Source organism: Octopus bimaculoides, chromosome 16 (assembly GCF_001194135.2).
Source record: "Octopus bimaculoides isolate UCB-OBI-ISO-001 chromosome 16, ASM119413v2, whole genome shotgun sequence".
NCBI classification, from domain to species: Eukaryota; Metazoa; Mollusca; class Cephalopoda; order Octopoda; family Octopodidae; genus Octopus; species Octopus bimaculoides.
In genome coordinates, this window is record NC_068996.1 from 34695695 (window position 1) to 34708409 (window position 12715).

General features: G+C 33.8%; 1 protein-coding gene across 4 annotated transcripts in view; it reads left to right on the plus strand.

The window, feature by feature from the left end:
• LOC106884435 (E3 ubiquitin-protein ligase HERC2) overlaps positions 1 to 12715 on the plus strand; it is a 265512-nt gene that overhangs the window by 234329 nt on the left and 18468 nt on the right. For all 4 annotated transcript variants that reach the window (XM_052973690.1, XM_052973692.1, XM_052973693.1 and 1 more), the window contains 6 exons: positions 5076 to 5347; positions 8807 to 9005; positions 9122 to 9336; positions 9719 to 9896; positions 10796 to 10919; positions 12374 to 12503. In XM_052973690.1, the coding sequence (XP_052829650.1) occupies positions 5076 to 5347; positions 8807 to 9005; positions 9122 to 9336; positions 9719 to 9896; positions 10796 to 10919; positions 12374 to 12503 (1118 nt within the window). The remainder of the gene's footprint in view (positions 1 to 5075; positions 5348 to 8806; positions 9006 to 9121; positions 9337 to 9718; positions 9897 to 10795; positions 10920 to 12373; positions 12504 to 12715) is intronic.

Below are 12715 nucleotides of genomic sequence, written 5' to 3' on the forward strand. Positions count from 1 at the left end.
AACCCATGGATAATTTTCAAAGGTCCCTCACCTGGCAGTGTTACCGAGGTGCGCTACCTGTTCGAGATAAACTCTACCGGCACGGAAGTGCCGTCAACCGGGCCTGCTCGAGGTGCGCTCAGGACGACGAAACCGTTCTGCATGCACTCGTCCAGTGCCCGAGTATTGCTGACCTGTGGGGTTTATATCGAACAGCTACTGTCACGTGTAGGACGGATCCAGCTATCAGCTGAATCCATCGTGAGGATTGACCAGCCGACCTCCTTTAACCGGGAGGGCAAGGCAATTTTCCTATGCTTAGTGGCTGTAGCGAAAGAAGTGACATGGTGGACCCGTTTGAAAGGGCTTAAATTCAGACACTTTCCTCTTTGGCCAAGGCATCATCCACTTCTTCAAGTTCCACTTGAAAAGGAGGATGATAATAGAGAGGGAAGTGCTGTCTCATAGCAAATTTGTTGAAAGATGGGTGACTGTTGGAAAAATGGCCAGTATAAACGGACCAATTCTGAGAATACACCTGTAGAAAAAAGATAATCTAAAAGGAGAAAGGGCTCTATACCCCTTTCTTATTTTTTCTGACCAGGCTCCTTTTTCGAAGCGCCTCCCCCTTTGGGAGTTCTATTTATTTTTTATTTATTTATTTATCTATTTATTTGTTATATCTTTCTCCGTTTTCTTCCTCTGTTTAAACGAACGTTTCTACCTTTTCGGACAAAACCTTTTGTAACCTTCGTCCTGTCTTTGTCCTTACATGTTTTTAATTGATATTAGCCCGTGTGGCCAATAAAACGAATTAATTATTATTATTATTATTAATAACAAGAAGAAGAACAACAACAACAACATCGAAAAATATCTTAGGAATGAGAACCCAGGTTCGAAATTTCCCCAAGACACCTGATGAAGGCTGGAGGGTATATCAACCAAAACGTTGTTAACAACAAACAAGATGAGGACAAATATCCGTCAAATGTAAATAATGTATCTAGCTTTCTTGTTAATATATATAATAAAATTCAAAGTAAAAATCCTTTAAATTTTGATGGCAAAGGAAATTTTAAAATATTGTTACTAATTCAGATAGTGGGAGAATCACAGAAAGTTATGTGCGCTTTAATATCTTTGATAAAATATTGCTTTGAGATGTTTTTTCACATACGTGAAATGTAATTTTATAAATTGCAACTTCAGAAAGTATTATTCTTTTATCTAAACCAATATTCATAACTAAAAAAAATTCTTTCCTAGTGACTTTTTCCGTTTACCATTACCCCCCCCCCCGCCTTCATGAACTTTTGATCTGTTGTACTTTTAATCACTAGTTTATTTTAGCACCTCTTGACCTTAACTGACATTTTGCGTTCCATTAAACTAGTTACATATAATAATATCACTGTAAGAGAATTTGCGTCCCAAAACTTTTTTTTCCCTCACTTTTCTTAAATTCAATAAAGCAAATTCCAGCGATCATCTAGTTAAAATTTCCTTCCCGTTTAAACCCGTTACACGTTCGACCCAACCAGTTCTAAAAGAACTGTTCGATTAAGAAGAGTTATTCTTTATTTATTCACCATCTCATATAGTAAGCTTCACTCATCAAAAATTATTTAAGCAGTCATAATTTCAAATCCACGCTATATAATTTATATAATACCACTGAACAACTTGATGCTGTTTTAGCAGTTGAATTACATTCAGAACCCTAAAAATAATATCCGCTGGTACTCTATGAGGGGGTTCTAAGTTGTTTTAACCTTTTTTCTTTGGCGAAGCCGTTATCTTTGTTTTTCGCGACTTCGAATGAAACTGAAGAAACTTCTAGGCAAGAAATTATTTTCACATCGGAAGTATTTCCGCATTATGTGAACTTTGTTTCTTGTCATATTTATAGAGTTTGCTCTATTTCCTTATTCTTCATGCTAAATTACTTTATGTTGTTGATTGATTTATATCCACTTTAACAAGCAATTTGGCAGCAATTTAAAAAAAAAATTCTTATGTAAATATATATATACATATTTCCAAAAAAAAACCTCAAAATATGCGTATGAATACATGTTAACGGCGTTGTGGGACTATTTGTAGGAAATATAAAGTTATCCGTTGTCGCTTCCACAATTAGTCACCCTAAGTACTAAGTTCAATATCACACCACAGCTATAAATCATGCTGCGTTACAATATGTGTATACATTCTAAAATATCTGATGCCTGTATTCACAAATACAGGCATCGAGGTAGGATGAATTCAGCTACAACCTTTGAATTAAGAAATTACTGGCAGATTCAGCCACAACCGTAGAACTTACATAAACATGTCTGTTCACTCTGCCAGGTGCTGTCTTCCTTCTTTCTTTTTGTGAGTTGTTGGATTTAATTTTTTTTCTAGAAAGCTTATATAAAGCTTGTATTTTCGGTATCACAATCCTTTTTATTACATATTTTTTAAAACCCGAAACTTATTTTATATCTTTAGTTATTGTGATTTCAAATAGTCGGGTTACCGTGTCCTAAAAACAATTTTTTTTCCTTTTAATTGTCGGTGTTTAATTTTGCAATTGGATTGCGAAAATATATTTTAAATTACTTAGCATTTGTTCATAAATAACCTATGCTAACGATAAACTCTCTAATTGAATTTGTAACTAGTTTAATTTTATTAAAATTCACCTAAACAATTAGATCTAGAAAAAATAGTTTGAAGTATATAAAGAAATTATAAGTCGTTAATTAACTAAAAATACATGTTGTAAACAATACCAACTCGATTTATATAATAGCATTAGTCACATATGTTAAGACGTTTTTATTATAAAACAGTAAAGCTAAAAAAAAAAACCCTAAATCATTTATGTTTTCATATGACATGCTTTCTGTGATTCCCCTTTAAACTATGTAGAAACAATAAACTTAGCGCCAATCTAAAAAAAATATCATGGTCTATATTCTGAGAACTTTACCAATATTGAAGTTGCCAATTCATTTATCGATTTATAGTTTTGATTGATATCAGTGTCCAATTTTCATTGTTCTTTGTCGATGGGAATACCTCGAGTTTCCACACTCGGAGCGTATCCTATTATGAGAAGAGTCAAGAATTTGGCATTGTTATAATTTATGGCAATTGTTTTGGTTTAATTAATAACAGTTTTGTTGCCTTATTAGTTTATCTTCAATTATAAAAGTTTGTGTTAATTAACAAGCTACATTAGTAATCACTATGAGCAACTCTTAACTTATTGGAGCATCGTGACCCAGTAAAGTTCTTAACAGGGTACTTTGTTACCCGACACTGATTATTGGCAGAAAGCTGTGTCGTATAGTGCGTTTATATTATATTTTATTATTGTATGTGTATGCATACATTTATATTTGTGTGTGTATCATTTATGGCATTTCTATGTATGTATATATGTTTCTGAGGATATATCTATGAATTTGCGGAAACGGAGATTCTTTTCTATAAAATGAAATCGGAATCTGTAGATTAACAGATTTGCCTTAGCTTTTCTTTTTCCATACGTACATTCACTCACACACACACATTTATATATATGTGTGTTTGTGTGTGTATGTATATGTATATATATATATATATATATATATATATATATATATATATATATATATATATATATATATATATATATGTGTGTGTGTGTGTGTGAGTGTGCGCGCGCGCGCTTTTTAGTATTTGGACATTCCTGTGTGACACAGACATAGAAAAGATAGTCACCTGAATACATAGGTATTATGTGTTCATGCATATTTAAATATTCTTCAAGTTTCCTTGTTTAATTTTCGACTAATTTTATCATTAAATTCATTACGATCATTGTAACTTGTATGCATGTTTCAATCTCTTATATATCTGTATAATATGACCCAATAATTCTAATTATTTACGTTTCTCTTAAACTTTGCAATAAAAAAAACGTCACAGACACTAATTTATATATATATGCGTACACGTATATGGAATTCTATTTTGTTTTAGGAAAAGTTCAGAATTAGTATTTCTATTGTATAAAATATAGGAATACTTTAAACATATATATATATATATATATATATATATATATATATACCCTCTTTTCCCCATGAGGTGCTTAATTCGAAACTTCCTGGTTTTTAAAAAAAAATTCATGACGAATTCTGTTAAGCAGGATGGGATCATTTGAAATATGAAGTTCATAAAAACCTTCAATGTTTGTGATATAGGTGTGAATAAAATTAAGATATCCCCCACTCACTTCAGAAGATTTTAGTGGGTTACGGCATTATTTGCCACATTTCTTTTTGGTTAAAAGATGCTGGATTCTTGAGTTGAAACAGCAAGTCAATGACCAAAGGTTTCTTCCAATTACTTAATGTCTTATAACCGGTGTGATACGATCGAGACCTTCCTGCTCTATTTTATAGAATGTAATGTTACTGTCTACAAAACTCATTTCTTTTTTAAAGTCGGTAGCGTGTTTTTGCTGCTGTTTCTGCATCTCACATCTCAAGTTTGAGGGAATTATGTGTGTGTGAGTATGTAAAATATTTACGCCTTCGGCTGTTTTACCTCTAGTTTTTGAGTTCAGGAATCATAAACATCCCTTCTTTGATAATGTGACTGCCAATAACTTCATCACCACTACCACCAATACATAGTCGCATTTTCTTTGTATTCCGTCTATGACCAACCGATATTTTATAACAATTTATATTTATTTATTTTTTTTCTACTTAAGTTATTGTAGTCACGCTGGTGAATCCTAGTACTTTGTCTCCTTTTTGCCGAACCGGTAAGTTACAGTGTCGTAAACTAACCAACACCGGTTTTCAAGTGATGTGGGACAGAGACACACACATACATATATACGACGAGTTTTTTTTCAATTTACTTCTACAAAATCCACTCAAGGCTTTGTTCAACGAAGGGTTATAGTAAAAAGACACTTACCCATGATGTAATTCATCATGGACTCAGTGGGACTGAACCCAAAATGTATATGGTTGGGAGGCAAATCTGTCTCTAAAGAATCTCAGGTTTAACTACAACTGGCTAATCTTTATTTAATATCTTTACAGGTTTTGGTGGCTTTGGCTTGTGATCTTGGTCTGGATTCTCTTCAGTGTTGTGTTGAAGCACACAAATGGGCATGGTTTCGCCGCTATTGTGCGGCAGCAAGAGTTTCGACTGCAATCGTGAACAGAAGTGTTTTGCCGCCTTCATTTACTGAGGATGTAATGAAGAAAATTGAAGACATCTCTGCTGAAGGTGAAGTTGTGACCAGAGACCATGAAAATCACGAGATTTTTAAACAAGAACATGATGAACAGCTGCTGCTTTGGTTGAATAGGTAGAATAACACTTCTACTTACAATATATTTCTTTCTGTTAGAATCAAATTTTTAAATTTTAATTTACACTTGGCTTGTCTATTTTCCTTCTGAGAAAATTATATCTAAAATAAGAAATTCATGTTATAAAATACGTTTGTTGAAGAGTAGGCTGAAGAAGTCCTGTGTGAATCTTCTGCCCAATAAACATCACATCTACTTTCATTTTACTAGCATGGGCTAGGAAGGTCGGCACTTGTTAAGAGAGCACATGTAAACATTCAGAGGAATATATCATGAGACCATAATTTGAAATATCCTCTGAAAATGTGTTTCTGAAAAATCTTAATATCATTCACATAAACAACATAATTTGACATTAGCATTTATTAAAAAATTATTTCAGATTCTGTAGAGAAAACATGTTGGTGACCTTGAGAAAAGTAAGAATGTGCTAACTTAGCATTTCTGTTGGGTGAGATGAACAAGGGCAACTTATGATATAAAGGACTGCTATGTTTTTTATTTCTTTTTACCTAAATTCGGTTGTATTAAGTCAAATAAGAAAAATCATACACTTGTGGCTACAATCACTGGAAACCATTACAAGAGAAAATACAAATATGAAGATTTAAAATCACTCTTTCTATAGGGGTTTTTTTTTTAACATTTATTTGCAATATTTCAAAATTTTCATTGCTTAAGAGCATTGTCAGGTGACCAATATTTTGACATCATATTACAAGTAAATGTTTTAAGTGAGGTTAACTTTAAAGTGTTTGATCAGTTCCTGAGAACTGTCCTAGTGTAGCAAATCTAATTTTTTTTTTTAAACCTTCCAACTGAGGATCCTGTTTCACTATATTCTAGTTCAGCATAGAAAATATTTTACTTATTTAAAAAATTAGGAACTAAAATGGACTGATTTCAAATGCTAAGCCAAAAAATACTGAATTAATATTAGTGACTTAATACATCTGTGTAAGTGTAAAACTGATTCCTGGCAGAGTGGACTATTTAGAGCAGGCCTGGCCAACTCAAATTACAGGCCTCTTTAATGACAGAAAGTATTTTGAGGGCTCACTTGTATACTTTATGCACTAATAGTCAAATAATCAAATTGCAGAGTCAAGAATTTTTCATATTTTCGTTTGTTTAGAATTATTAAATTGCTTTATTGCCACTTATAAATTTTAAATTTATTTTGAAACAAAATATTTTACACAATTTTATTTTGAAATTAAACACATAAAGAAAGTATCAAACGGGCCGCAAGATAAGACTACATGCGGCCCGTGGATTTCAGGTTGGCCAGCTCTGATTTAGAGTGACCTATGTGACAGCTGCCAAATTCCAATTTGTTTTTCCCAATACTATTGATATTGTGTGTGTTTATATATTGATATGACAAATCTAGAAAAGATCTAGCATTCTTGATGACCTAAGCATGTGATTAATTTAACGGCTAAATCATCTGGCATATTTGACCTTTTAAAATGACACTCAGTCCATATATAGCCTTTCAGTATGTTGTATTGTAAGTAAGCACGTGGGTTTGACTGCTTAAATTATAAATGGCGGTTTTTGTGTGAAATGTCTAGTTAATGGGAGGTAACTGCAACAGAACTGTTCTTAATGGCGATTAAATCTAGGTCACCGTGACCAAAATGTCTTTTATGATTTAGATATATATGTTTCTATGTATTTTACTTCTAGAAATATCTTGGCTACGGTTATCGCTGTTGTATATTATAAATCCAGTGCCAGCACTAGTTCGCTACACCGATATCTAGTTTTCCATTTTTTATATATGCATCTGAGACCCTGATGTATATCTGTAAACTAGGCTTTGTTTTTCATTTTGTTTGATTTCAAGATTATAGAACTAGATTTGATATTTTCTGATATCTACTTTACTGATTTATGTAGCTAACGTAAATGAACTTTATTTCAATTATCACCATGCTAGAATAATTAACATCTTTTGGTTCTTGTAATTACAAAAATACTGTTCCAGGTTTGCAGTTTTTAATGTTAAATAAGTGAACCAGCCTTTAAAAATTTCAATAAATCATATAAATAATTGAATTTAAAAAAACAATGATTTGAGATAAAACAGTAACTTTACTACTTCTATGTAGTCTTTTCCTCTCTCTCTTCAAGTTGTGATCTTAGAAATATATTTTCTTTTTTACCAATGCTATTCCTTCTCCATTGAACAACAAACAAAAAAATGAATTGGTAATTCCTGAACATTAAAAGATAAATACATTATTCCTACATCCCATTGTTTGGCTCCTTGCTATTTTATCTGCCTTGAATTATTATTTAGACATTATTTCCATTAAAATTGTTACAAGAATTCATTCATTGTCTGAATTAATTTTATAATAATAATAATAATTATTATTATTATGTATATTTGAAATATTAACTCTGGTATACATTCAACTATGAAAAATTGAAACAACAAATTTGTGGCATAAAACTGGGTCATAAAAGTCCAAATTTGATATATGTTGTGATACTAATGTAACATTTAATGTTAGCTTCAAGTTAATATAAAAGTTACATATGATTTGTAGAGGACCTTGGTATGCACACACACACATAAAATGATGTCATTAATACATAACCATTTTATATCATTTTTTTAAAGACAAGACTAAAATTATAAATTGTGTGTGGGTGTGAGAAAAGAAATTTGTTTCTTTGTTCGGGATAAGAAATAAATATATTTGTTACATATGCTAATGGCAGTACTTGACCTTACATGTTATATAATAAGCAAAAAGACAATGCATAGCATTCAACCAACTAAGTGCAGACTGCCTACAGTTAAGAGCAGATATGCTTAAGCTGTGGAGACTAACTAGTAAAAAATTTTAGATTTTTGTTAATATAGCTTTTATTTCTTGAGAATTAATATATATGTGCATTCTATATTATTATTCATTTCACATGTAGACAAATGAGAGGTCTGTGTGATTGTGTGTGTGTGTATCATCATTGTTTAATGTCCTTTTTTCCATGCTGGCATAGGTTGAAAGGTTTGACAAGAACAGATGACCCAGAGGGCTTTGATAGGTTTTGTCTGCTTTGCCATGGTTTTCCCCCTCCCAGCTGAATGCTCCAATATACACATACATTATATATGTATTTAATCATTGTATTTAATCATTATATGATCTCCATGATCTGGTTCTCTGATGAGTGACAGCAACTCTTGTTTTATATGACAGATAATGAAACTGTATAACAAAACTGGGCAGTTTTACTTGGGTAGGGTTAATTAATTTTCTAAGCTAAGCAAACGCCATGGTTCAAGGATTACAATTGTATCATTGGAATTGGTAATATTTCTCAGTCTCTGATATGATAATATTCTTTGGCAGTTTACTGCAAAAATTGTCTTCTATTCATTTACTGGAAGAGCATTTAGCACTAATTCTTTTTCTAATGTATTTATATTTCTACAGACGACCAGATGATTGGACACTGTCATGGGGTGGTAGTGGACAAATTTTGGGGTGGGGCCATAATCACCGAGGCCAGCTAGGAGGTGTGGATGGTCCCAAGGTGAAGTTACCTGTCAGTTGTGAAACACTTGCAACTTTGCGACCGGTACAGCTCATTGGAGGAGAACAAACATTATTTGCTGTTACTGCTAATGGAAAGGTTGTGTATTATTACAAAACAGTTTCTCTTCTCCCTTTTTATTTTTTAATATTTTCCAGCTATTATTTATTCCCTGAATTATGAGTCTAAGCCAATGTTCTCTGTTCCATTCTTAGGTTTATGGTACTGGATATGGTGCCGGCGGTCGCTTGGGTACTGGTGGTACAGAGTCAGTCGCTACACCAACTCTTCTAGAGTACATTCAACATGCATTTATCAAGAAACTTGCTGTGAATTCTGGTGGGAAACATTGCTTGGCATTATCTGCTGAAGGAGAAGTATTTACATGGGGAGAAGGGGAAGATGGAAAATTGGGTCATGGAATCAAAATGTGAGTATCTTGGACAAGGTTTAGTACTCTTATGTTAATCTCAAAATATTCAAGTAATTCTGTTTATCAGATCTCGACATTTTTTTTCTTTTTTTTTATATATTATCAGGCAGGATCAAAATCTTTCCAAAATATTTTCACATCTCCAGCATTTTGGCCTTTCCTTTTGGATAGTTTTTTTTTTTATTCGTTTTAATTTGAAAGCTCCTTAATTTAAAGAATTTTTATAGAAATTTTGAAACCAGAATTTATTATTTCACATACACTTAAATATTTTGTGCTATTGAATGTATTGTGTACTTAGGGCTTTAATGTATGTTGGTTAAAGAGGTTTTTAAATTAGTAATTAAAATATTCAAAAGCATGATTTTTATTCTTTCAGTCCTTGTGATCGTCCAAGAATGGTAGAAGCTCTCCGTGGAAAAGAAGTTATTGATATAGCAGCAGGAGGGGCCCACAGTGCTTGCATCACAGCTAGCGGAGAACTGTATACCTGGGGCAAGGGCAGATATGGCAGATTAGGGCATGGCGATAGTGATGATCAGACCAAACCAAAGCTGGTATGGCTTTCTACTGTAAACAGATGTATCAGTGTGTGTGTGCGCATTTTATATTATATGTTATCGTGTGGTAAGAAGCTTGCTTTCCAACTACATGGTTCTGGGTTCAGTTCCACTGCATGAGCAAGTGTCTTCTATTACAGCCTCAGGCCAGCCAAAGCCTTGTGAGTGGATTTGATAGACAGAAACTGAAAGAAATCTGTTGAATATATATATGTGTGTGTGCATGTCTGTTGTCCCCCACCACCATTTGACAACCAATGTCAGTGTGTTTACATCCTTGTAACTTAGCGTTTCAGCAAAGAGATCAATGAAATGAGTATCAAGCTTTAAAAAATAAAAACTACTGAGATTGATTCATTTGACTAAAAGTTCCCCAGCATGGCTGCATTCTAATTGACTGAAACAAGTGAAAGATTAAAGATATGTATATAATTATCTGGTTATGCAGCTTGCATAGATTCTTGTAACACTCTTGTCACCTTCCAGTTCTATCTGAATTAGGATCTTGAGTTGTGACGAGTCTTTCATTATCTGATTACACAACCTTAGTGATCCTAACCATTGTTCATCTAAGAGTCCTCTGCTCAGTATCAATGTAAGAAGCACTGTTAGCTCAGTTGAGCTCTTCCATTACCTCTTCGCAATCTGCCATGCTGCAGTCCTATATCTTTGCCATATCCCTAGCAGGGTGGTTGAAGGGGTGCTATGCCTTACCAAAAAGCAACCCATAACTATGCTGGGCATGGTCGTCAGTCTGAGATATTTTCAAAATATCCACATACCGTTATATATATATATATATATATATATATATATATATCTATGTATATATATACATTCATTTGTCAAAAATATTGTACTGCTTGCTGTATGACCTACAAATGTTTTTATTACAGGTTGAAGTATTAAAAGACTATCGTGTGATAGATGTTGCATGTGGCAGTGGTGATGCACAAACATTGTGTATTACTGATGATGATAGTGTTTGGTCTTGGGGAGACGGAGACTATGGTAAACTTGGTAAGTTTCTTCTGTTCTTCATTTTTAACATCCTCTCTCCTGGTTGCTGTCATTCTCAACACATATCTACCATCACTACTGTCCCCCTTCTTTAACCCCCATTCACTATGGGTACCACTACTTACCTCTGACATCTCTGTCACTGTACATCATCTAACCATTTTCTGCTGTGTCTCTTCTTCCTGAGCCACTTCTATTCTTTCATCTTCCTCCTTCCCTTGTACTGATATTTTTGTTCTCTCTCCAACACTTCCACTTTTGTTCCGCTCACACATTTATCTCTACACCCTAACTCTAACCACCTGTCAATCTCTCACACTTTAATGAATTATCTACCCACCCTTCTTGTGTTCTCTCTTGTACTCCTCTACTTTTATCTTGAGAGTATGCTCTGACACTGCATCACTATCTTTGTCTTCTTTCCAGCTCCTGTCTCTCTTCCAAACTTTAGCCTCTCAAAACTTTGCATAAAGCTACCTCCCTCTCTACTACAACTCCACTCAGTTGAAGGATCTTTTTCATTGTCTTGCAAGTTACTTGGCAACCTTACCAGTACCTAGTGTGTTCTGTAAAGTGTTTGGCATTAGGACAGGCATCCAGCCAAAGAAACCATGCTGAAGCAGATATTGGAGCCTGTTGTGGTTCTCTGGTTTGTATGATTTATCAAACCATCCAGCCCATACCAGCATAGAAGACAAACTTGAAATGATGATGTTTTTTACAATTTAGTACTGAAGCTTTATGTTTATAACTATAATACTTATACTTGGTATCAGAAGCAGCGACAGCACTCTACTATGTTTGGTTGTGGTGTTGATTCCACCAAATACTATGTAAGACAGAGAATTTGAACAACCTTGTCTTCTGGAAATGATTAGCTTTTGTTTCTGTTAAAATGAATTATCAACATTTGACACATAAAAGAGTCAAATTTGTTAGCTCGTTGCTCTTTTTATGTCAAATCGGTATTTATAATAAATTCAACGGATGATACAGTTAAATTACTTTAAATATTTCTGGAAGAGATAGCGAAAAAAAATCTTTTAATTGTTTGGTGGGGTTTTTCTTCTCCCACCGACTGGCTCCTGTGCTAGTGGTACGTAAAACGCACCATCCGAACGTAGTCGATGCCAGTGCCGCCTGACTAGCTCCCGTGCCAGTGACACGTAAAAAGCACCCACTACACTCTCAGAGTGGTTGACATTAGGAAGGGCATCCGGCTGTAGAAACCTTGCAAGATTAGGTTGGAGCCTGGTGCAACCTACCTGCTTGCCAGTCCCCAGTCAAACCATCCAACCCATGCCAGCATTGAAAACGGACGTTAAATGATGATGACTTTTTTTTTTTTATATCTATATTTTCTGAACGGTGTTGTGTATGGAGAAAAATAATATTGACAATAAATGTATTAATAAAAAAAAGACTTAATATTTATTATTTGTTTTGATTTTTAGGTCGAGGAGGGAGTGATGGCTGCAAGGTACCTATAAAAATTGAATCTTTACAGAGCCTCGGGGTCATAAAAGTTGAATGTGGCTCCCAATTTTCTGTTGCATTAACACAATCTGGTGCTGTATACACATGGTAAATATCAGAATAGAAGCTTTGTGTTTCCATGTTAGTATAGTGGTAGTGGTTGTAATTTTCCTGGTAAGACATTAAACTGTATCTGGTAGTGAAAATCTTGATGGATAGTTTTTGGGAGTATAGAGTTATCCCATAACACTACTAGCACTAAAGAGCATACACTACGTATGCTCTTTTATGTGGCTAGCTCTTAGATATTATGTGTGTAG